This window comes from Pleurodeles waltl, chromosome 10 (genome assembly GCF_031143425.1).
Source record: "Pleurodeles waltl isolate 20211129_DDA chromosome 10, aPleWal1.hap1.20221129, whole genome shotgun sequence".
Taxonomy (NCBI): domain Eukaryota; kingdom Metazoa; phylum Chordata; class Amphibia; order Caudata; family Salamandridae; genus Pleurodeles; species Pleurodeles waltl.
In genome coordinates this window covers 840399-866350 of record NC_090449.1, presented here as the reverse complement: position 1 = coordinate 866350, position 25952 = coordinate 840399, and the positions used below count along the sequence as shown (strand labels likewise).

General features: G+C 45.0%; 1 protein-coding gene across 1 annotated transcript; it reads right to left on the bottom strand.

Moving 5' to 3' along the window:
* On the bottom strand, positions 1-25952 carry LOC138260863 (IQ motif and SEC7 domain-containing protein 2-like). The gene is made up of 2 exons (XM_069209296.1): positions 24906-25952; positions 1-787 (listed from the first exon to the last, which is right to left on the bottom strand). The coding sequence occupies exons 1-2, from the start codon at positions 25556-25558 to the stop codon at positions 538-540; spliced, it is 903 nt and encodes a 300-aa protein (XP_069065397.1). The 5' UTR covers positions 25559-25952; the 3' UTR covers positions 1-537.

The following is a 25952-nucleotide window of genomic DNA, read 5'->3' as shown; positions in this document are numbered from 1 at the left end:
TATTTCAGTGACACAATTACCAAAATGTAGTAGCGGGGTGACCTCCAATAGGCGGTAAGTAACCCACTAGATATGTAAACTAGTAATCAGAAATAGGCATAGAAAGCAATAGAACACAGTGCAAATAGCAATAGGTAATAGTGACCCTAGGGGGAGCCCAAACCATATTCTAAAACAAAAATGGAAAGTGAATGCAGGACCCCCACCTAGGTAAGTGGAATGTGTAGAGAGGATCTGGGGTTACTAGGAAACCCCAAAGGTAAGTTCCACAGTGCCCCCTAGCGACCAGGAAGAAAGTATTTTCCCCAAACCACCCAAAAGGAAGGAAAAGAAGAAAATGCAACACCCAGACAAGACTGCAAGAAACCAGGGGTGGACTCCTGAAGAGGAAAACCTGTGGAAGAAGGGGAACAAGTCCAGAAGTTACAGAAGATTCCAGGGGGAGCAGGAGCTACTATCCACCCAGCTGTGGTTGCTGGCAGAGAGGACGAAGAGGACTACTCTGGACCACCACCCGTGATGCAGGATCCAGGCAGCTCAGGATGAGAGGAGAGCCAAGCAGCCGGTCGTCGCTGCAGCTGGTGCCTGCGGATGCAGGGGAGTGATTCCTTCACTCCAAGGGAGATTCCTTCTTCGGGCCGACTGAAGACTTGCCGCCCCCAGAGGATGCACAGCCGCGGAAATGTTGCAGAAGCTGGAAGGAGCAGTGGAAACAATGTTGCAAGCAGAGTCTTCATCGTGGATGCAGATTGTCGGTTCCTGGAGCGTCCAGTCTCGGTTCCAGTGGCTGGAAGTCAAAGCAGAGGTTGCAGAGGAGTCATGCTGGAATCTTGCAAGCCAAATCTGAGGACCCACCCAAGAGAGAGACCCTAAAGGTTACCCCCCTCTCCCAAAGGAAATCCTTTGTTCTGCCTTCCTGGGCTTGAGCTGTTCAAGCAGCAGGAGGGCAAAAACCTGTCTGAGGGGTGGCAGGAGCTTGGGCTGCCCGGAAAACCCCAGAGGCTGGTAGGAGCAATGCTGGGGGTCCTCTTTGGAGCACTTTCTTCGTTTCACCACTGTTTGTTAGAGCTCTGGCACACATACAATTCGTTTTCTTCGTTTCACCATTGCTTGTTGGTGTTCTGGCACATACAATGCACTTTCTTCTTTCCCCATTGTTTGTCGGTGTCTAGCACACACAACATGCTTACTTCGTTTCACCATTGGTTGTTAGAGTTCTGGAACACACTGTGTTTCTTCCCCGTCACTGGTAGACGGCCCTCCTCAGCAATACACGAATCCAAGCACACATACTCACACCCATCCAAACATGCATACTCACAAGCATACACACTTACATGTAGACATGCACTCACTTAAACAGACACGCTTACAACCACGCATTCACACATTCATGCACATACGCAGACACCACACACTCATACACGCACACACAACACCCACACCCCTGTCGGATGATCACCTTACCTGTTCCGGGGAGAAGGTCGCCTGGCAGGGAACGGGAAGGGGCGCTTCCACCACTGGTAGCGCCCTGCCAGCAGGACAACGCCAGGCCGTATTATGGCCCATAATATGATGGCTGGTGTCCTACTGGTGGGGTGGGGCCGGTGGTGGAGCCGCCAGAGCGCCTTAGCCCACCAGCACGACTACTGCTAGATTTCCGCCCATAATGGAAATCCAGCAGTACCGTGATATGGAGGGCAGGAGACCGCCAGCACTGTCAGTCTCCTGGCACCCACGGCTTTGGCGGTCTTCATGGAAGACCGCCAAAGTCGTAATGAGGGCCACAGTGTGCTTTCTTCGTTTCCCCATTGGTTGTTAGTGTTCTGAGGCATATAATGCACTTTCCTCACCATCACACTGTTTGGCAACATTGTCGCTCATACAATGAGCCTTCCTTACCACCTCATTGTCTTTCACTATTGGAATGGCTCATAAATTGCCATTTCTTCACTTCACCATTGTTTCTCAATATTATGGCTCATTTAATGTATTTTTTCCACTTAGCCATCATTTGTTAATGCTCCCGCTCATATAATTCTCTTTCTTCACCTCACCATTGTTGGTTAACATTCTGCCTCATATAAGGCACTTTCTCACCTCACCATTCTAGCTCATATAATGCACTTTCTTCACCTCACATTCTAGCTCATATAATGCACTTTCTTGTGCACATAAAGATCTTTCTTCAGCTTGTCATTGTTTATCTATGATCTGGCCCATATAATGCCCTTTTTCCACCTGCTGATTGATTGTCTCTATTCTAAAGACTCATATATTGCACTAGCTTGACTTCACCAGTGTTTGTCACTGATCTGACTCACATAATACGATTTCTTCATCTCAGTATTTTTTATCAATGTTTTGGTTCATAAAATAAAATTTCTTCACTCCACCATGGTTTGTTCAATGTTCTGGATAATACAGTGTTCTTTTTCCACCTCACAAATGCTTTTCAACTTCCACATCAAGGACGCCAACTCCACATCCTACTGGAGAACCTCAACAACATCACACTCACCCAACTAGTCTCCAAACCCACCCACAAAGCCGGACACACCCTCAACACCATCTTCTCCTCCAGCGACAGAATCAACCGACCACATAATAGTCCACTTCACCATCTCCAAGACCCAGCACACCATCACCAAGCACCGAAGCGCCACCCACCACAGTTGCGGAAAAGTAACTAAGAGCCAATGGACAGAGGCTCTCAGCACCACACCACTTGACACGTCAATCAACCTCGACCAAGCCGTCCACAACTTCTCCACCTGGATCAGCAAATGCGCTGACAAAGTCGCCCCTCTGATACCGGCAAAAGCCAACAGAAGGTTAAGACAAGCCAGCTGGTACAACCTGGAGGTCAGAGCCACCAAACGTAGCTGTCTTCTACTTGAGAAGCGATGGCGCATCTTCAAGGACCCCTCCGACAGAGTGGCACACAAAACAGCACTTTAATACGCACCAAGAAGGCCAAAAGAACAGCCATCACTGACCACATAGACGCCGCAACCAACTACACCAAGGAACTCTTCAAGATCATCAAGGAATTCCCCAGACTGCCACAGAAAACACCATACAGCCCTCCCAACAACTTTGCGACTCACTGTTCAACTACTTCCACAGCAAGATTGCCAATATCTACAACCACTTCAATCCCCACCCCACTTCATTCAGACCTGACAACTCAGCCATAACCACCTATGGCTGGAACTTCCAGACCACCGCTAGTATGATGTCCTCCTTCCATTCCGGGGCACCCACAGACCCCTGCTCGCACCATCTCTTCAACCTTGGATCCGACTTACTCAGCACTGAACTAACCAACCTCCTCAACATTTCCATCTCCACAGCATCCTTCCCAGATGGATGGAAGCATGCAGATATCAGCCCCCTCCTAAAGAAGCCCTCAGTCGACCACAGTAAACTCAAGAATTACCGGCCAATCTCGATGCTCGCATACCCAGCCAAAGTACTCGAGAAGGCCATCAACTGACACAAGGCTCGAAAAATCTACCACTTGCTACAGCAAGTTTTATTTTATGAGGTCAAGCTATTTTTAGATTCCACTCGACCCTTATGACAGTGGACAAAAACAGGTGTTCTGTCCAGTCAGAAACTGAATTAGCAATTAAGATGCCTTTAAATCTTATTCTTGTCACAGTTGCTCTGTGTTCAGAGGCAGAGGTCAAAGTCAGTTTGTCTTCTTGCAATGCAAATACATTTCCTTGTGACTGCAGAGTTCCATGAGTTGTAAGGTGAACTGCATGACCTATGTGAAATGAAAGGCTTTTGGTATCAGGTTTTTCCTAACACACAACATTTATATAAATAAGTCAACTTTACAAACATTTCAAAATATATTTTGGTAGCTGTGAAAGACAATTTTTCTACTTCTGTGTGATGAAAAAAATATTTTAATAGAATGAAAAACTGTCAGAACACCTTACTTGGTGATGTGCAAATGATAATTGTTTTCTGAAATCCAATTTTCACAGATTATTGTTAATACACTATACAGTTTTATCAGTAAAGGTGCAGGTTAGTGGGAGGGTTTTTGGACATTTCTTGGAAATGTGCTGTCTGTAAATGACAGTGCACTACCACATCAAGTTTTAGTAATATTTTTATTAAAAGTGAGTGTTTAAACATAAACTGAGAAACACTCCTGCCCTGGTGCCAAAGCTGTTAGTAAACTAAGAGGCAAGTCATGCATGGATCATGTGTACCCTGTATGTGGGCTAGATTTACTATACATGGAGCAAACGTTTAGTGTATTTAATCAAACAAAAGATGATTTTTTTTACAGCAGAATGCTGAACTCACATATTTGAAGGTGTACTCATTTGTGAGAACGAAGAAAAAGGGGACTGTAAAATATAATATTTGCCTAGGATCACACAATTTGAGACCTGTTTTCGGGTCAAGTACATTACAGTTAGGTCAAGTAGATTATTCAACCTACTCGACCTGCAGGTCTAGTAACATTTTTATGATTTTTCGAGGCCTGACTGACAGCTCACCAAATACCTGGAACAGAAACACCTACTTGACGCATCACAATCAGGTTTCTGGGCCAAACATAGCATCGAGACCGTGCTCATCGCCGCAAAAGACCACCTCAGAACCCTCCTTGACCAGGAGGAACAGTGGGTCTGATTCTCCCCAACCTGTCTGCAGCATTAGACACTGTCGCCCACCAAATCCTCATCGACAGACTCCACATCGGAATTCAACAAGAAGTCATCAAGTGGATCACCTCATTCCTCTGAGGATGCAGCCAGAGCGTCCGCCTACCTCCGTTCTCATCCACTCCCAAGACCATCATATGCGGCGTGCCCCAAGGATCATTGCTCAGCCCCACGCTGTTCAACATCTACATGACTCCCCCTGAGGAAATCGTCATAGCCCATGGTCTAAACATCATCTCCTACGCTGACAATACCCAGCTCGTCCTCTCGCTCACCAAATACCCCTTGAACACCAAAGCCAACTTCCACAATGCCATGACCGACGTAGCCACCTGGATGAAAGACAGCTGCCTTAAATTGAACTCTGACAAAACTGAGGTACTGATCTTTGGAAAAACAACGGTACTGATCTGTGGAAAGAACATCTCTGCTTAGGACCACAGCTGGTAGCCGGAAGAACTCATAACCATTCCCACGCCGACTGACCATACTTGTAACCTCAGCATAATATTGGACAGCCAACTGGCCATGAAACAACAAGTCAGTGCAATCGCCTCCTATTGTTTGTCTGCATGGTTCGCAAGATGTTCAGATGGATCCCAGTAAACACCAGAAAGACTGTCGCACAAGCCCTCGTCACCAGCCGCCTCAACACTGGAACCCCCTCCCAGCTCCTTAGAAGCCTCCAAACAATACAGAATGCGGCAGCCAGACTCACCTTGGACCTCCCCAAGCGTACCCACATCACTCCTCACCTCAGGAAACTCCATTGACTCCCTGTCCAGAAAAGATGCCAGTTGAAGACGCTCACACACACCTACTAAGCCCTCCACAAACTGGGAGCATCCTACATTAACCACCGGCTGAACTTCCATCTTTCCGTGAGACACCTGTATTCCTCTTCACTCGCCCTAGTCCCCCGCATCCACCGCACCCGCAGCGGGGGTCGTGCATTCTCCAACGTCGCTGCCAGCAAAGCCTGGAATTACCGCAACTCCCCCCCCCCAATCCCCAAACGGCACCCTCCCTGGCAGACTTCAGAAAGCAAATGATGATTGATTGAATACACTGGCTCGTATAATGCCCCTTGATTCAGTTTCTGCATTAGTGCACTCTGTAAATGTTTTGACCATTACCTCATGTAATGCACCCTCACACACAAATAATTATCTTACATTCACAGCAATATTTACATCTGCCCACCTCAACATTTTCTGGACACTAAAACAAGCACTAGGAAAGCACAGGTGTGATGTTTTGTTAGAGAAGTGTTTGGTAGTAGTCAGGAAACGTTTTGGGTATTTTTCCGAGCAGTTCTGTAAAGAAAACAAGGCACTTTCTTGGGCTCCAACAATATGGAAGCTGGGAGTAATTATTATATATTGAACAGGCTACATTCAAGAAGTGTGTTATGAAAATGGGTCAGATATGATATTTGTGTTGTAAGTGGGGAACCTAGGTACCTAAGTAGAATACTTTTGAGAGAAAAAACAAATGCACGTCTGCAGATCTTTACTTTGTTGACTTTACAGCTATTTTTGTTAACAATTTGTTATCATGACTACAAAGTAAAACATATGAACGCACAAGGGCAATTACTGAATAGCACCTACTCGTTTCGACAAGCTAAGGACCTGAAAGAGAACCAGACTCCCTAACCAAAAAGCCACCAACCAGCAGTTAAGCTGCTGTGTCAGCAAAGACACCTGAGAGCGCAGAAGGGCTCTAGTCTAGCAAAAATACTAGCTGCTGCCCCACCTGCCATGGCCAGCGGGGGACTCCTGGGATAAAGGAAGCAGCAGGCGGAAGCCATGGCCCTGGAGTGGACAGTGCGAGCAACGGGAAAGTGCTTAATACCCAACTCCAGGGCCTGAAGGGCTGGGCCGCCTCAGCTGATAACACAAGGGGGGTTATTCTAACTTTGGAGGAGGTGTTAATCCGTCCCAAAAGTGACGGAAAAGTGACGGATTTACCACCAGCCGTATTACGAGTCCATTATATCCTATGGAACTCGTAATACGGCTGGTGGTATATCCGTCACTTTACCGTCACTTTTGGGACGGATTAACACTCCTCCAAAGTTAGAATAACCCCCAAGGTCTTCAACTACAACTCCCTGCAGTTTGTATACTTGAATATCACATAAAGCACGCAAGATTAAAATACCAGTAAGACATCAAATACAAATAAAAAAAATTCTCATATTTGCCACCGCCTTTGCCTCTTTCTGCACAAAGCACGTCCTTTTTTGGGCATGTTTGTTTCCAGTTACGATTAAAATAATAAGATGGAAGGGTGTGGCCCGACCACTCAGTAAAGGCCTCCTGGACAGGCGCACAAAGGGCCCCCCCCGTCTCACCCACACCCTCAAGGGTCTTGCCTGGGCCGCTGTAGATTCCAAGACACACAGCTCTTTAGCAGATGTCTGCTGGACTCACACATGCCATCAAGGGCAAGCTGAAAAGAGGGATCATTTGGAAAAACAAATCAAGGGAGTTTATTTCCCCCACTGGGTTACGTGGAAACAGAGACACTCTGAGAATAAAGCCATTTTGGGCTTTAACAGTTGGCAGTCTCCCACCTTAATGCATGTGGACGGGGCTGGAGATGGGATCTCAATCACAGCGTACTAGAAAGTACTTTGCAGACCATTCAGGGATTGAAAAGAAAACTAAATGCAACTTAATCAGTGGGACGTGGATTCTTTTATGTTATGAAAGCTCAGTGGATTAGAACCATCACTGCAGAGACCTATGGAACCAGACACAGAACTGAATGCTGCTGGTGCACCAGGGAACAATGACATGGGTTTATAGTGCTACGAGGCAGCAGTCGGCAACTGAAAGCACCATGAATATGCAAGTCACACACAAGTGTGTTCACAATATATGTGTATTAAGTAATATGCAATCAGACACACCTGTTGTTACGAGGTTCCACCAGGCACACTCCAGGTTTCAGCCGATACTATCGGAAAGACGTCTGTGCCCTCAGGAAGCCTTGACTGACTCCATTATTAAAAAATATCATGTCTCCCAAGCAGCCTCATCAACCAGTTGCACACATGTATGTTTCTTTGAGGTAGCAGAACCCCTGGTAAGAAGACGTGTTTGTTCTTTTGCAGTTTATCTCTACTCGCTCTCCACAGAGTAGGAGGCCCCTCCCTCCCCTTCAGCAAAAGGGACCTGAAGGCTGACACAATCCATTCTGGAAAAGAACATTGCTCCCAGACCTGATCAGCCTGCTTGTAAGGTACCCACAAAATAAGTGGACCTCAATGGGAACTGCGGGAAGCGCATTTCCCCAAAGGAATTCTCTTCTGCACAACTACAAGAGGTCCAATGTTTCTGCGCCTGTTTTGAATGGATGCATGTCAACAAACCTGCAAAAGGCTGTATTGTGGCCTGGACCCCTTTCATGACCTCTGCCCAAACCTCAGGCAATGCACGGCCATGATAAGGACCATTGAATAATGCACACATTCACCACCTAAAATCCGGACCTGCCTTCTTGGAATTTCTGTGCTGTGAGGACAGTTGAGGCGCCACCCCCTCCAGTCACAGGAGGTCGGCTCAGTGGGCACCATTTTTAAAGCTCCCACTTGGCAAACTTTGTTGCACTAAGAAAAAAAACTCTCAAAGTGGGGGTCTGTTTTCTCAATACAAAACACAGATGGCCTCACATTCAAGGAGAATTCTCCTTGCATGAAGGGGCTGTAAACATGTTTCCTATCTGTATTTACTGTGCCTCGGGCAGGAAAATGAGAGATAGCAGCCCCAGCCTAAATAGGGTGGAACGACTATCACTGTGACTTGGCAGCCGAGTCATAGACTTACACGAGGGCCAGTGGAGGTGCTACTGGTGTAAACACAGCCCTTCTGCAAGCTCTAAGCAGAGCAGGGAATGGAGACTCCGGCTGGGCAGAACCACAGTGTTATGGTGGTTCTTCTACACCACTAAACTCTAAAAAAAAAAAAAAGGGCCCTACCTTCTCCTCCGTCTTCACACACGCTTGTAAGATCGTAGGGCTAAGGAAACCACCAAAAATGATCTGAAAAACAGCAAAGCATTGGTCCTTACAAAGTGGGACAAGCCCGAATCAGGAAAAATCCATGTTTGGATTGCTTGTGTTCTGGTCGAGGGAGGAATGGCCTTGCAGTTTAGGCTGGACTGCTCCTATTGGAGCGGGGTCAAGACTAATTTGCATATGGCTGCCCCAAACTGAGGTGGCGTGGTGTGCAAAAGAATGATAGGTTGGAGTGCTATCCAGACTTACTGCAGCAGCCCATCCCATTGGGGTCCTCCGTGAGTAGAGCATCAAGAGGCTTCATATAGAGATAATCTCAAACCGTGGGGAACTCCTCCGGTGGTCGGGGTCTTTTGTGAACTGGAGATAGTTTAGGCGTATCCAACTGAGGTTAAGGGAAGAGAAACAGCGCGCTCACTCCTCCAACTTTTGCATGTAGAAAGTGTAACTTGTCATAATTTCAGGAACTTTGATAGGTTCTCGAAGTTGTAAGCTACACTATTTGCCAATTTCTTGAAGGATCCATTCGAAGGCTCTGAGTTTTGACCAGAGAGAATATTATGAAAGAGGCCCCATGCTGCTTCTGTGTTTGCTTTCAAGCCTAAGCGATCAATTCATTTGTACTTTTGTCTCCTGCTATCAGTTCCCTAATTTAGGGATGCTTGATGGTGTTGGTAAGGAGGAGACGTTCTTTCTTTTTTAAATGTTGCTGTATTTGAGATGCTCTCGGTCTCGGGTTTTGCAAAACAGTGAACCACTCTACGTCTAGAAAGGCTCTTAAAGTTCACGTATTTTATTATCTTCATACGCAAAGACGCCTTAGAATGTTTGTTGTGCTTTAACAATAACAACAAAACTCAACTTCTATCTTGAATGCACCTGTTTTCAATATATTTGGTTAGTGCCTTCAAGCACTAAATGTAGGGGGAGTGGACATTTTTTGAAGAAATTGAGCAGAAATGATAGGTTGTGGCTGTTGCCCTTTGGTGATGAAGCACTGTCACCTGAGGGACAATCTGATGTCTGACACCTGACCTATAGGTAGAAAAGCCAGAGTATGTAATTTATGTCTAACCAGAGGTCTACCGCTGTTGCCTAAAAGCAAACGCCTCTATGATCGGCTTCTCAGAGTGCATTGTGAGAAAGAAGTTACATTTACTTAAACTTATTTCTTGTGAGTTTCTTCTAACGATGGTGTCTATGCAAAGCCAGTACACCAACACTCCCCTTCTGTGGGCTTGGCCTCGCTCTATCCTGCCTCTTCAATGCTTGTAAAACATTATTCTGCTGGTAACCTAAGCCTGCGTCTGTTAAAAGCAGTGTAACTCTGCTAGTGTGTACCTTCGGTACGCCAGTGTGTGCACAGCCTGTTCCAGTGTTACAATGACAAACGTGACACCATGTTGTCGCTCTTGTGCCCCATTAAAGGGTGTCCCTCTCCCTACCCAGGCCAGACTGTTGCTATAATTAGTGTAGACATTTCAGAATAACCATTACAGAGAATATGGTCATTCTTCTCAAAAGAGTTTTGGAGACATTTGTCACAAATGTATTTCATAATACACACTGCTCATGCAGTGTTAAAACAACATGGCTATTTGCGTGGATTTGATACTTTATGCATTGAAGGCGTGGTGTTGTTGTAACATACGCTACTAGTAGGCACAACTTCCGTTTCTGCTGGTGAGGCCTTTCTTCAGGACACTGCCCATCAGCCGCACATCTGTGGTCTGAAGCTCGAAGGAATACTTGTTCTTTATATACTAGAACACCTTTCCGTGCAACCTCATGTCAAGGCCCCTCACTGTTTTGCCACTCCTTTAGGCCTTGTGGCTTCTTGCACGGATCTAGCACTGTCACCTCCTGTGAGAACTGCTCAATGTGGGATCTAAAAACAAAGATTTTACTTTGATTTAGAAGAGGTTCTTGGCAGAGTAATTAACAGGCAGTAATAATGACAACTAACTGGCACTCATTTACTCAACCTCAGGAGGAATGGGGGGTGCATTAGGAACCAAACATAGTCACTTAGACCAAACTTTGGTGTGTTATCCCACTATGCTCAATATTCTGAGACCTATACACAGGTGTGACCTCAAGCTTACGCTGTAATGTCTCGATGAGGACGTTCCTTCGGTCAACAGTCAGATGGGAGCGCCTTTCGGAAAATGAAATTACAAATATTTCATGAGTTCACTGTCATTTCACATTTCATCATTACTTGCACAGAAGTACTGGGAGCGCAGTCCGCTTTCAAGCATCACTGACGCCACACCACGGGGTAGGTGGCCGGCTCCCTCCACTGTACCTTCCAGACCCTTGGACAGCACCCGCAGAGCTTCCCCTCATCTGTCTAAATCTCATGTGTCCCAGGACAAGAAGGTGTGCTCAGGTTCACATGGATGCTCTAGTTACATGGATGGTGTGTGTTTCACGAGGCTCAGAATCAAGAACTCAAGGGGGGCATACTGACTGCATGTGCCCCTGGGGTTACAGCGCCGGGTGTGGGTGCTCTTGGACTCTCGCAGCCCCTAGTAGCAGGCAGCAGCCAGGGCAGAGGGGGCATTCTTCTCAGCGGCTGCCTCCTCAGACCTCGGATAGTGCAACCTTCAACATAAAGAACACTTTAGAGCAGCCGACTGGTTCCTTGAAATAAAACCAGCACTCTGTGCCTGGAAGGGAGAATCTAGCACTTGAAAACTAAGCAGTAATTTGGTTCATTAGAAATCGGTTTAAACCAAGATGAAGGATTCGTGTCTCAGTACTAAACTTCAAACCAACAGCCATCAAAAAAGCTGCCTAAAGTCACGGATGACTGGGTCAGCAGCAAAAGACATATACAGCCAAGTAGCAAAGGCTGGATTTAGGCATGAGCATTGTAGGCAGCTGCCCAGGGTCTCGGCTTAACACAATACCAGTGGGCCACCCACCGATGCACCATAAGTTATCTTCCTCTCACCCTCAGGTACAAAGCCGTGTCCTCTTGACCTCACAGAGCTAGGCAATGACTGTGCGGCCCAGAGGGAGGCTTCCCGCTCCCCTGCACTACACAACGCTAAACCATGGTTGGTGGGGGCCTCCCTGGGCTTAACAGCGCTGAGTTAATACTGGGAATATCACAGAAGGGGCCTCTCATCCCCTAAGCCTCCAGACACTAGATACTGGCTGTGAGGCCAAGGGTAGGAGACAGCTCCTCTGGACTTCACAGTGCTAGATGATGGCTGCAAGAAGACCCACATTGCATTCTATGTAATTGAACATATTGCACTCTTTGTAGCTCAACAGATCGCACCATCTGTAACTGAATAGAGAGCACTATCTGTAACTCAACATATCACACCATCTGTAACTGAATAGATAGCACCATCAGTAACTGAATAGAGTGCACTATCTGTAACTGAATAGAGAGCACTATCTGTAACTGAATAGAGTGCACTATCTGTAACTCAACAGATCACACCATCTGTAACTGAATAGAGAGCACTATCTGTAACTCAACATATCACACCATCTGTAACTGAATAGATAGCACCATCAGTAACTGAATAGAGAGCACTATCTGTAACTGAATAGAGAGCACTATCTGTAACTGAATAGAGTGCACTCTCTGTAACTCAACAGATCACACCATCTGTAACTGAATAGAGAGCACCATCAGTAACTGAATAGAGAGCACTATCTGTAACTGAATAGAGAGCACTATCTGTAACTGAATAGAGTGCACTATCTGTAACTCAACAGATCACACCATCTGTAACTCAACAGATCACACCATCTGTAACTGAATAGAGAGCACTATCTGTAACTGAATAGAGAGCACTATCTGTAACTGAATAGAGAGCACTATCTGTAACTCAACATATCACACCATCTGTAACTGAATAGAGAGCACCATCAGTAACTGAATAGAGAGCACTATCTGTAACTCAACATATCACACCATCTGTAACTGAATAGAGAGCACCATCAGTAACTGAATAGAGAGCACTATCTGTAACTCAACATATCACACCATCTGTAACTGAATAGAGAGCACCATCAGTAACTGAATAGAGTGCACTATCTGTAACTCAACATATCACACCATCTGTAACTGAATAGAGAGCACTATCTGTAACTGAATAGAGAGCACTATCTGTAACTCAACATATCACACCATCTGTAACTGAATAGAGAGCACCATCAGTAACTGAATAGAGAGCACTATCTGTAACTGAACAGAGTGCACTATCTGTAACTCAACAGATCACACCATCTGTAACTGAATAGAGAGCACTATCTGTAACTCAACATATCACACCATCTGTAACTGAATAGATAGCACCATCAGTAACTGAATAGAGAGCACTATCTGTAACTCAACATATCACACCATCTGTAACTGAATAGATAGCACCATCAGTAACTGAATAGAGAGCACTATCTGTAACTGAATAGAGTGCACTATCTGTAACTCAACAGATCACACCATCTGTAACTGAATAGATAGCACCATCAGTAACTGAATAGAGAGCACTATCTGTAACTGAATAGAGTGCACTATCTGTAACTCAACAGATCACACCATCTGTAACTGAATAGATAGCACCATCAGTAACTGAATAGAGAGCACTATCTGTAACTGAATAGAGTGCACTATCTGTAACTCAACAGATCACACCATCTGTAACTGAATAGAGAGCACTATCTGTAACTCAACATATCACACCATCTGTAACTGAATAGATAGCACCATCAGTAACTGAATAGAGAGCACTATCTGTAACTGAATAGAGTGCACTATCTGTAACTCAACAGATCACACCATCTGTAACTGAATAGAGAGCACTATCTGTAACTCAACATATCACACCATCTGTAACTGAATAGAGAGCACCATCAGTAACTGAATAGAGAGCACTATCTGTAACTGAACAGAGTGCACTATCTGTAACTCAACAGATCACACCATCTGTAACTGAATAGAGAGCACTATCTGTAACTCAACATATCACACCATCTGTAACTGAATAGATAGCACCATCAGTAACTGAATAGAGAGCACTATCTGTAACTCAACATATCACACCATCTGTAACTGAATAGATAGCACCATCAGTAACTGAATAGAGAGCACTATCTGTAACTGAATAGAGTGCACTATCTGTAACTCAACAGATCACACCATCTGTAACTGAATAGATAGCACCATCAGTAACTGAATAGAGAGCACTATCTGTAACTGAATAGAGTGCACTATCTGTAACTCAACAGATCACACCATCTGTAACTGAATAGATAGCACCATCAGTAACTGAATAGAGAGCACTATCTGTAACTGAATAGAGTGCACTATCTGTAACTCAACAGATCACACCATCTGTAACTGAATAGAGAGCACTATCTGTAACTCAACATATCACACCATCTGTAACTGAATAGATAGCACCATCAGTAACTGAATAGAGAGCACTATCTGTAACTGAATAGAGTGCACTATCTGTAACTCAACAGATCACACCATCTGTAACTGAATAGAGAGCACTATCTGTAACTGAATAGGTAGCGCTAACAGCAACTGAATAGATAGTGTGATCTATTCAGTTACATATAGTGCTAGCAGTAACTGAATATATAGTACAATATGTAACTGAATAGCTTGCACTGTCTGTAACTGAATAGCTCACACTGTGACTGAACAGATAGCACTGTATGTAACTGAATAGAGAAAACCACCTGTAACTGATTAGATAGCATCACTTTGAATACATAGCACTATCTGTAACTGAATACATTGCACTGTTTGTAACTGAATAGATTGCACTATCTATTCAGTTACAGATAGTGCTATCTATTCAGTTAGAGATGGTGCTATCTGTAACTGAATAGACAGCACTATCTTTAACTGAATACATTGCACTATCTGAATAGATACCTCTATCTGTAACTGAATAGAACACACTATCTGTAACTGAATAGATATCACTATCTGTAACTGAATAAATCACACTCTGTGAGTGAAGACACCACACTGTCTGTAACTGAATACATCACACTGTCTGCAACTGAATAGACAGCACTATTTGTAACTGAAGAGCGAGCATTATCTGTAACTGAATAGGTAGCACTAACAGCAACTGAATAGATAGTGTGATCTATTCAGTTACATATAGTGCTAGCAGTAACTGAATATATAGTGCTATATGTAACTGAATAGCTTGCACTGTCTGTAACTGAATAGCTCACACTGTGACTGAACAGATAGCACTGTATGTAACTGAATAGAGAAAACCATCTGTAACTGATTAGATAGCATCACTTTGAATACATAGCACTATCTGTAACTGAATACATTGCACTATCTATTCAGTTACAGATAGTGCTATCTATTCAGTTAGAGATGGTGCTATCTGTAACTGAATAGACAGCACTATCTTTAACTGAATACATTGCACTATCTGAATAGATACCTCTATCTGTAACTGAACAGACAGCACCATCTGTAACCAGTGCTTGAAATGGAAAAAATAAAGTGCAGGTACTCTGTGCCAGAGTACCTGCTTGTTTCCGAGAAGTGCCGGTACTCTCCAATTAAAAGTATTACGTTTTTCCTGAGATGTGCCGGTACTCACCCTCTCAAAATAAAAAAGTGCCGGTACTCAGTACCGGACAGTACTGGCCCATTTAAAGCACTGTCTGTAACTGAATAGATAGCACTATCTGTAACTGAATAGAAGCATTCTCTGTAACTGAATAGACAGCACTAAGATATATAGCACTACCTCGTGTATTGCACTATCCATAACTGAATGGATAGTACTCATAGTACTATCTGTAATTTAACTGATTGCATTATTTGTAACTGAATGCATAGCATTACCAGGGACTGCATAGATAACTCTATCTGTAACTGAATACATAACACTAACGGTAAATGAACAGATCGCACTAACAGTGAGTGAAGAGAAGCATCACACTGAATAGACAGCATTGTCTTTGACTAGATCACACTATTTGTAACTGAATAGACAGCATCACAATCAATAGACAGCACTACCTGTAACTCAGTCAGTACCAGAATATGTAACCGTAACTAATTATACTACTGAATCACTAACCGTAATGCAATATTTAAATGAATCTCTTACAGCATCTGTGAGATAATATGTAATAAAGGTTTGCATAATAATTCTGGCAGTTATAACTGAATGTGCAGCTCTAGCTGTAACAAAATTAAATGTAACTGAACCCGGAGCGGTGTCCATAACTGAATGAGAGTGAATAAGTAACGGAACTTGTAACTGTATCCATATCTCAATGTGTGAGTGAATATGAAACTCAACCTGTAACTTTATCTATATCTGAATTCACTAAAAATAACAAAGGTCACAAGGTCGTTATAGTTAGGAAATAGAATTTTTTTAAAACACTGAAATTCACTTAAAAAACGAAAGGTTACAGGGAAGGTATAGTTAGGCTCACATTTTAAACGTAAAGAACCATAGAAATTGTTATAGTTGGAGTTATCTCAAGTAACTATAACTCGTGCCCTAAGGTAACTATAACTCGCGCCCTCCTCATGCACAGTTTTTTCATCAAAAAATTTACTGCAAATATTACACTGATAATATCATTGCTGTTATCAAAGATGTCAAGTAATTTGTGGGGTAATTAGCAGTGCATGCTGAGGATGCAAGTTACAGTTACTTTCGGGAAGGTGGCCTCTATGCATTACAACAAAGTGACCCGTGGGCTTCAGGATTACTAAGTGTTGAGTCCGCACTTTTTTTTCTTCTTAAATTTCACTGGATCTTCCGCAAATTGAGGCAAAATTGTTCTAAAAATGCCTTTTAGTCTGGAGGGGTGATGGGGTGGATGGGAAATGGGAGGGCTTAGGGGGGGGGTTCCCTCTGAGATCCCCAATTTAATATTTCAAAACAACTGAACGGATTTACACCAAAGGTGCCAAAGTGTAATTTGCGTACCGGCAGCTAGCTTTCTGCCACATTTGGTGTCATTCCGTCAAGCGGTTCGGGCTGTAGTCGGGTCCAAAGTTCCTTTGGTAATTAGCATGGGAATTTTAGCTTTTTTTTACACCCCCCCCTTGTTCCTTACCTCCACCCTGTCCCCCTCCTTGACGGATCACCACGAAATTATCCATGCACCACAAGAATCATCAGGACACTATTTTTGGAAAATTTTGTGAAGATTCACCAAATGGTGCCAAAGATATCGGCAAGTCAAAAAACGCATTTTCTATGGGAACATTGTCCTAACTATAACCACCTAGTGGCGACCACCAGTAGGTAATGTGTTAGTGAACATATAACTCAAATTGTAACTGTGGCCATATCTGAATGTGTGAGTGAATATCTAACGGAACCTGCAACTGTATCTATAAATAACTGTTAGTGAATATGTATCTGAACCTGTAAGCGTATCCATATCTGAATGTGTGGGTGAATATGTAGTTGAATATTTAACTGAGTCCATAACTTAATGTGTGGGTGAATATGTAACTGACCCTATAACTATTTCCATCCTTGAGTGTGTGAGTGAAATTGTAAATGAACTGAGTCCATAATTCAACGTCTGGGTGAATATTCAACTTCACTTGTAACTGTATCAATAACTGAATGTGTGAGTAAATATCAAACTGTACCTGTAACTGTTTATATTTCCGAATGTGTGAGTGAATATGTAACTCAACCTTTAACTGTATCCATAACTGAATGTGAGTGAATATGCAACTCCACCTGTAACTATCATAAATAAATAAGAGTGAATATCTAACAGAATAGATAGTGCTGTCTATTCAGTTACAGTTAGAGCTATCTTTAACTGAATACATTGCACTATCTGAATAGATCACACTATCTGTAACTGAATAGATCACACTATCTGTAACTGAATAGTTAGCACTATCTAAAACTGAATAGATCGCAATATCGTTAACGGAATAGATAGCACTATCTGTATCTGAATACATCACACTCTCTGTGACTGAAGACACCACACTGTCTGTAGCTGAATACATCACACTACCTGTGACTAAATAGACAGCACTATCTGTAACTGAATAGACTGCACTATCTGTAACTGAATAGAAGCATTCTCTGTAACTGATTAGACAGCACTAAGATATATAGCACTACCTGTAACTGAATACTTTGCACTATCTGTGACTGAGTGCATTGCACTATCTGTGACTGAGTGCATCGCACTATCTGTAACTGAATACACTGCACTATCAATAACTGAATAGATAGTACTCATCGTACTATCTGTAACTGAACAGATTTCATTATTTGTAACTGAATGCATAGGATTAGTAGTGACTGCATAGATAACACTATCTGTAACTGAATACATAACACTAACGGTAACTGAATAGATCGCACTAACAGTGAGTGAAGAGAAGCATCACACTGAATAGACAGCATTGTCTTTAACTGACTAGATCACACTATCTGTAACTGAATAGACAGCATCACAATCAATAGACAGCACTACCTGTAACTCAGTCAGTACCAGAATATGTAACCGTAACTAATTATACTACTGAATCACTAACCGTAATGCAATATTTAAATGAATCTCTTACAGCATCCGTGAGATAATATGTAATAAAGGTTTGCATAATAATTCTGGCAGTTATAACTGAATGTGCAGCTCTAGCTGTAACAAAATTAAATGTAACTGAACCCGGAGCTGTGTCCATAACTGAATGAGAGTGAATATGAAACTCAACCTGTAACTTTATCTATATCTGAATTCACTAAAAATAACAAAGCTTACAAGGACGTTCTAGTTAGGAAATAGAATTTTTTTTAAACATAGAAATTCACTTAAAAAACAAAAGGTTACAGGAAAGTTATAGTTAGGCTCACATTTTAAACGTAAAAAACATAGAAATTCACTGTTATAGTTAGAGTTATCTAACTCGCGCCCTCGCCATGCAAATTATTTTTGTCAAAAAATTTACTGCAAATATTACACTGATAATATCAGTGATGTTATCAAAGATGTCAAGTAATTTGTGGGGTAATTAGCAGTGCACGCTGAGGATGCGAGTTGCAGTTACTTTCGGGAAGGTGGCCCCTATGCATTACAACAAAGTGGCCCCTGGACTTGGCCCACCCGTGGGCTTCAGGATTACGAAGTGTTGAGTCCGCACTTTTTTTTTTATTTTGCTGGATCTTCCTCAAATTGTGGCAAAATTGTTCTAAAAATGCCTTTTAGTCTGGAGGGGTGATGGGGTGGATGGGAAATGGGAGGGCTTAGGGGGGGTTCCCTCTGAGATCCCCGATTTAATATCTCAAAACAACTGAACGGATTTACACCAAAGGAGCAAAAGTGTAATCTGCGTACCGGCAGCTAGCTTTCTGCCAAATTTGGTGTCATTCCGTCAAGCAGTTCGGGCTGTAGTCGTGTCTAAAGTTCCTTTGGTAATTAACATGGGAATTGTAGTCTTTTTTTTGACACCCCCCCCTTTTTTCTTACCTCCACCCTGTCCCCTTCCCCCTCCTTGACGGATCACCACGAAATTATCCATGCACCACAAGAATCATCAGGACACTATTTTTGGAACATTTTGTGAAGATTCACCAAATGGTGCCAAAGATATCGGCAAGTCAAAAAACGCATTTTCTATGGTAACATTGTCCTAACTATAACCACCTAGTGGCGACCACCAGTAGGTAATGTGTTAGTGAACATATAACTCAAATTGTAACTGTAGCCATATCTGAATGTGTGAGTGAATATCTAACGGAACCTGCACCTGTATCTATAAATAACTGTTAGTGAATATGTATCTGAACCTGTAAGCGTATTCATATTTGAATGTGTGGGTGAATATGTAGTTGAATATTTAACTGAGCCCATAACTTAATGTGTGAGTGAAGATGTAACTGACCCTATAACTATTTCCATCCTTGAATGTGTGAGTGAAATTGTAAATAAACTGAGTCTATAACTCAATGTCTGGGTGAATATTCAACTTCACCTGTAACTGTATCAATAACTGAATGTGTGAGTAAATATCCAACTGCACCTGTAACTGTTTATATTTCCGAATGTGTGAGTGAATATGTAACTCAACCTGTAACTGTATCCATAACTGAATGTGAGTGAATATGCAACTCCACCTGTAACTGTATCATAACTAAATATGAGTGAATATGTAACTGCACCTGCAACTGTATCCATAAATGAATGTTTGAGATAATATGTAATCAAATATCTAAGTGTATCCATAACTCAATGTGCAAGTGAATATGTAACTGAACCTGTAGGTGTATCCATAACTCAATGTGGGAGTGAATTTATAACTGAGCCTCTAACTGTAGCCATACCTGAATATGTGAGTCAATATGCAACTCAACCTGTAACTGCGTCTGTAACTAACTGAGTGAATATCTAACTGAACCTGTAACTGTAACCATAACTCAATGTGTGAGTAAATATGCAACTGAACCTGTAGGTGTATCCATACCTCAATGTGGGAGTGAATTTGTAACTGAGCCTCTAACTGTAGCCATACCTGAATACGTGAGTCAATATGCAACTCAACCTGTAACTGCATCTGTAACTAACTGAGTGAATATCTAACTGAAGCTGTAACTGTAACCATAACTCAATGTGTGAGTAAATATGTAACTGAACCTGTAGGTGTATCCATAACTCAATGCGGGAGTGAATTTGTAACTGAGCCTGTAACTGTAGCCATACCTGAATATGTAACTCAACCTGTAACTGCATCTGTAACTAATTCAGTGAATATCTAACTGAACCTGTAACTGTAACTATAACTCAATGTGTAAGTGAATATGTAACTGAACATATAACTGTATCCATATCTGAATATGTGAGAGAATATGTCACTGAACATGTAACTATGCTTATATCTGAATATTAAAGTGAATAAGTAACAGAACCTGTAAGTGAATGTGTGAGTGACTGTTTAACTGAACATGTAAAAGTATCTGTAAGTGGATGTGTGAGTGAATATCTAACTGGACTTGTAATTGTATCAATAACTCAATGTGAGTAAATATCTAATTTAACCTGTAACTGTATCTGTAACTGATTGTGTGAGTGAATATCTAATTGAACTCGTAAGTGTAACCATAACTCAATTTGTGAGTGAATATGTAACTGAACATGTAACTGTATCCATATCTGAATGCGAGACAATATGCAACTGAACCTGTAACTATACCTTTATCTGAATGTGTGAGTGAATATGTAACTGAACCTGTAACAGTACCTGTTAGTGAATGTGTGCGTAAATATGTAAAGGAACCTGTAACTGTATCTATATTTGAATGTGTGAGTAAATATCTAAATAAACCTGTAATTGTATCCCTAGCTTAATGTGTGAGTAAATATGTATCTGAACCTCTAACTGTATCCATAAACGAATGTGTGAGTATGTAACTAAACCTGTAATTGTATCCATAGATGAACAGGTGGGTGAATATGTAACTAAACCTGTAAATGGGCCTATAATTAAATAAATGTGAGTGAATATGTAACTGAACATGTGAATGAATCTATATCTCAATGTGTGGGTGAATACGTAACTTAACCTGTAACTGTATCCATGTCTGAACAGGTAAGTGAATATGCAACTGAACCTGTAACTTTATCCTTATCTGAGTCTGTTATTGAATATGCAACAACCTGTAACTCTAGTTGTAACTGAATGTGAGTAAATATGTAACTGAAGCCATAAACATAAGTGAAGGTGGGACTATGTAAATTTATCAATAACTGAATATGAAGTTGTAACTGATTCCAGAATACATCTGTGCTGCTGTAACGGAACCTCTTCTGAATATGCAAGTGAAACTATAGTTATAATTGTGCCATCCACCCGCTGGTGCCATGTATAGCCTGAGTATGCAGCACTAAACACTAGTTGACAGGTAGCATTGCACATATATTATCAAGAACTTGTCAGAGGGTAGTAGCACTTTTACACTGCATTACAGATGCACGTCACACCCTACAAACACCAATGATAAAAGTAGTAAATTGTTGAGAGGGTAGACGGTGTAAAGACAAAAAAAAAAATAATGTTTGGGGAATGACCATGGCCACTGTTGGGACCATTTATGAAAAAAGTTAGACTGGTTGGTGGAAACAGTGGCTGGTAGTGTAAGAGAGTGGGTGGAGATTAGCTTGTTTGTGGCAGGTGGAGATGTTTTAGGCACAAATGGAGAAGGTTGGCGATGTGAGGGGTAAAGGGTGGCTACAGATGTCAATGTTGGGGTTGAAAGTGGCCATAGTTGGCTGTATAGGAACAGAATCTGGCCATGCCTGTTTGGGTCTTGGGAGAGAGCTTGGTGGTGCTGAGGACTGAGGATGGCAATCAACTGCAGTGTTTAGGATAGTGGTTGTCCAAGCTTAGCAGGGACAGACTCACTGGTTGCACATGTTTGGCAGCATTGAACGTTGTGAAGGAGAGTGATGTGGGGAGTGGTAAGCCCAGTGGCCAATATTAAAGGGCAACATTCTCAATAAGTTGGTGACAAGGGTTTGTGATGTCTGGGGTGTACAAGGCAAAGACTCATGGCTGCAGACATTATTGGAAACAATAGGCTGACCATAGAGGAAGTGCTAGGGGCATAGGTTGGCAACAGTTTGTACTACTGAGGTATTGATGGGTTCCGGTAAGAGTTGTGAGGAATGGGGATTGGCCACGGTTCTCAAGGGGGAGATGTTGGCAGTGTATGGAGCAGAGCTTGGCCGTTGCTGGCTGTGTGAATGGCAGTCGTTGGCTGATGCAGGGCAGCAGATCTCAACAGTTGGTAGCTTTTAAGGGCTGTTTTGACCATAGTTGCAGTTTTAGGAGAGGCGAGTCCTAAGTTAGAGGTCACAAATGGCAGTATTGAGGTAATTAGTTAACCACTGATCAAAGCTCAGCTTTTGCAAGGTTGCCAGCATTCACTATTGTGGAGTATTGTTGTTGTTAATACTAGGGAGAGGAAACATAGCATGTGGTGATTATGTGTGCATAGCCTGGCATGGTTTGGAACTATAGTTAGCAGTGTTGGCACGCCCACCATAGCAAAGGCTTGCCATGGTGGGTAGTACCGTTGACAGCCTGGTGGTTTCACACAGTGTCGTTGGAGATAGCTCTTGGTGTCGTTGGTGGTGGCGTAAGAAGATAGGGTGGCCATGACCTGTAAGGTCAAAGTCCTGGCTCTCAGGGGGAACAGGTGGGACATGGTGAAGGAAGCATTAGAGATTATTAGACATAACCTGGGGAACTGGGCCAGAGGGTACACTTCAAGCAGAATTTTGGCCAGTGCTTAGCCAAGGTTCTCTTTTTCAAGGGCAGTGAGTGGTTGGCTCTTTAGATAGGGTTGGGAAGAAAGGTGGCCATGGCTTGTAATGTCAGTGATCACGTTCAGTCATGGGTCTAGGAGGAAGAGGGTATGGATGGATGCAGGTGTAGTGGCAGAGAATGTCAGTGTTGTAGGTATTGATTGGGCATGTTTGGGGCTCATGGCAAGCACTCATGGGATTTGCATTGACAATGGCTGTGGATAGAGTGGGCAGTGGTTGACTATGATGGACGCTACCAGGGGAAATTAGATCACAGCTGGTATTTAATGATCAATGTTTGGCCACAATTGGGTCTCATGGCTGGGGTGGATGTTTGGAGTACAGGGCCATGGTTTCTGGTTGGCAGGAGCAATGGTGATCGGCACAAGCAGTGGTTGGCCACCGCTAGTGGTTGGACATGGAAGTGACTAATAGTTGGCCACCGCTAGTGGTGTGGCTTGAAAGCAACCAGTGGTTGGCAACCGCTAGCAGTTGGGCTTGGAAGCAACCAGTGGTTGGCCACCGCTAATGGTTGTGCTTAGAAGCAACCAGTGGTTGGCCACCGCTAATGGTTGGGCTTGGAAGCAACCAGTGGTTGGCCACCGCTAATGGTTGGACATGGAAGTGACCTCTGGTTGACCAAAGTTAGTGGTTGGACACGGAAGTGACCAGTGGTTGGCAAAAGCTAGTGGATGGGCTTGAAGCGACCAGCGGACGTGCTAGTGGTTGGGAATGGAAGGGACCAGTGGTTGGTCATCGCTAGTGGTTGGGTTGCGCTTGGAAGTGACCAGTGGTTGGCCACTGCTAGTAGTTGGGCTTGGAAGGGACCAGTGAATGTGCTAGGGGTTGGGCTTGGAAGCGACCAGTGAATGTGCTAGTGGTTCGGAATGGAAGCGACCAGTGAATGTGCTAGTGGTTGGGAATGGAAGCGACCAGTGGTTGGTCACCGCTAGTGGATGGGTTGGGCTTGGAAGCGACCAGTGGTTGGCCACCGCTAGTGGATGGGTTGGGCTTGGAAGCGACCAGTGGATGTGCTAGTGGTTGGGAATGGAAGGGACCAGTGTTTGGCCACCGCTAGTGGATGGGTTGGGCTTGGAAGCGACCAGTGGTTGGCCACCGCTAGTGGATGAGTGGGGCTTGGAAGCGACCTGTGGTTGGCCACCGCTAGTGGATGGGTTGGGCTTGGAAGCGACCAGTGGTTGGCCACCGATAGTGGATGGGTTGGGCTTGGAAGCGACCAGTGGTTGGCCACCGCTAGTGGATGGGTTGGGCTTGGAAGCGACCAGTGAATGTGCTAGTGGTTGGGAATGGAATGGACCAGTGTTTGGCCACCGCTAGTGGATGGTTTGGGCTTGGGAGTGACCAGTGGTTGGCCACCACTAGTGGATGGGTTGGGCTTGGAAGCGACCAGTGGTTGGCCACCGATAGTGGATGGGTTGGGCTTGGAAGCGACCAGTGGTTGGCCACCGATAGTGGATGGGTTGGGCTTGGAAGCGACAAGTGGTTGGCCACCGCTAGTGGATTGGTTGGGCTTGGAAGCGACCTGTGGTTGGCCACCGCTAGTGGATGGGTTGGGCTTGGAAGCGACCAGTGAATGTGCTAGTGGTTGGGAATGGAAGGGACCAGTGTTTGGCCACCGCTAGTGGATGGGTTGGGCTTACAAGCGACCAGTGGTTTGCCACCGCTAGTGGATGGGTTGGGCTTGGAAGCGACCTGTGGTCGGCCACCGCTAGTGGATGGGTTGGGCTTGGAAGCGACCAGTGGTTGGCCACCGCTAGTGGTCGGGCTGGGAAGATGAGATGTTGGGCCATGGGTGACGGTGTTATGGGCAGTATCCGATGACCCCACCCACAGCCTCCCATACTCACTTGCCCTGCAGCGTGGTGGCGGGGCTGGTGCTGGCACTGCTCTGGCCGGTGCCCGCTCCGGGGCTGGAGCTCCTGGACGCCCCGCGGCTCCGCGGACCCTCACACCCTCGGCTTTGGTACGGTCCCGGGTCGCGAGGCGGCCGGTGCTGGCACTGGGGGGCGGAGGTAGGCGGGGGCGTGGGGGGCTCGCGGCCATCTCGAGGTGGCAAGGGTCTCTGTGGCGGGCAGTGGGAGTCCCGGAAGTGCTGGCGGCGCTCGTGGTCCCGGAGCGGCTCGTGCTCGCGGGGCGGCTCGTGCTCCCAGCGGTCCCGGTGCGGCTCGTGCTCCCGGTGCCCCTCGCGCTCCCGCTGCGGCTCCTGCTCCCGGTACGCCTCGCGCTCCCGGTGCCCCTCCTGCTCCCGGTAGTCCCTGCGCTGCTCCCGCTGCTCCCGGTGCTCCCGGTACTCCCGGCGCTCCCGCTCCTCCCTCAGCTCCCGGTTCTCCCGGGCCAGGCGCTCCAGCTGCCCCTCTAGCTCCTCGATGCGGCGGCGCTGGGTGTCCAGCAGCTGCTGCTGGCTCTCGATGATGTTGTTGAGCTCCAGCAGGTACTCCACGGCCCTGCTGGGGTTCTCGGAGGCCGGGCCGGGCCCGCCGGGGCCCCCCGCCCCCTCCATGGGGCGCACTCTTTCCTCTGCCAGGGCCCCCTCAGCCTCCGCTGCTCATGGCGCCGGCCGCGGAGGGACACAGGGCCCGCCGGTGACAGGGTCGCGCGCGGAGGATGCTGGCGCCGGGGTGCTGAGGCAGGAAGCTGGGGCAGGTGCCTCGCGCCGCTGCGGCAGAAGAGCGGAGAGCGCGCGGCCACTGCGTCCCCAGTGACAGCTGAGCGCGCGGCCGTCTGCCGGGGGCGGACGCACGCACGCACGCAGCGCGTGAGGAGGGGGTGTGCGCCGGCTCGCAGCCGTCACACCGTCACCGCCGCTGCGGCCGGGCGGAGGAGGAGGCGGCGCGCGCCCTCCCCGCTGACAGCTAGACGGGGTCGTACGCGCGCGCGCTGCGCACCTGCCACAG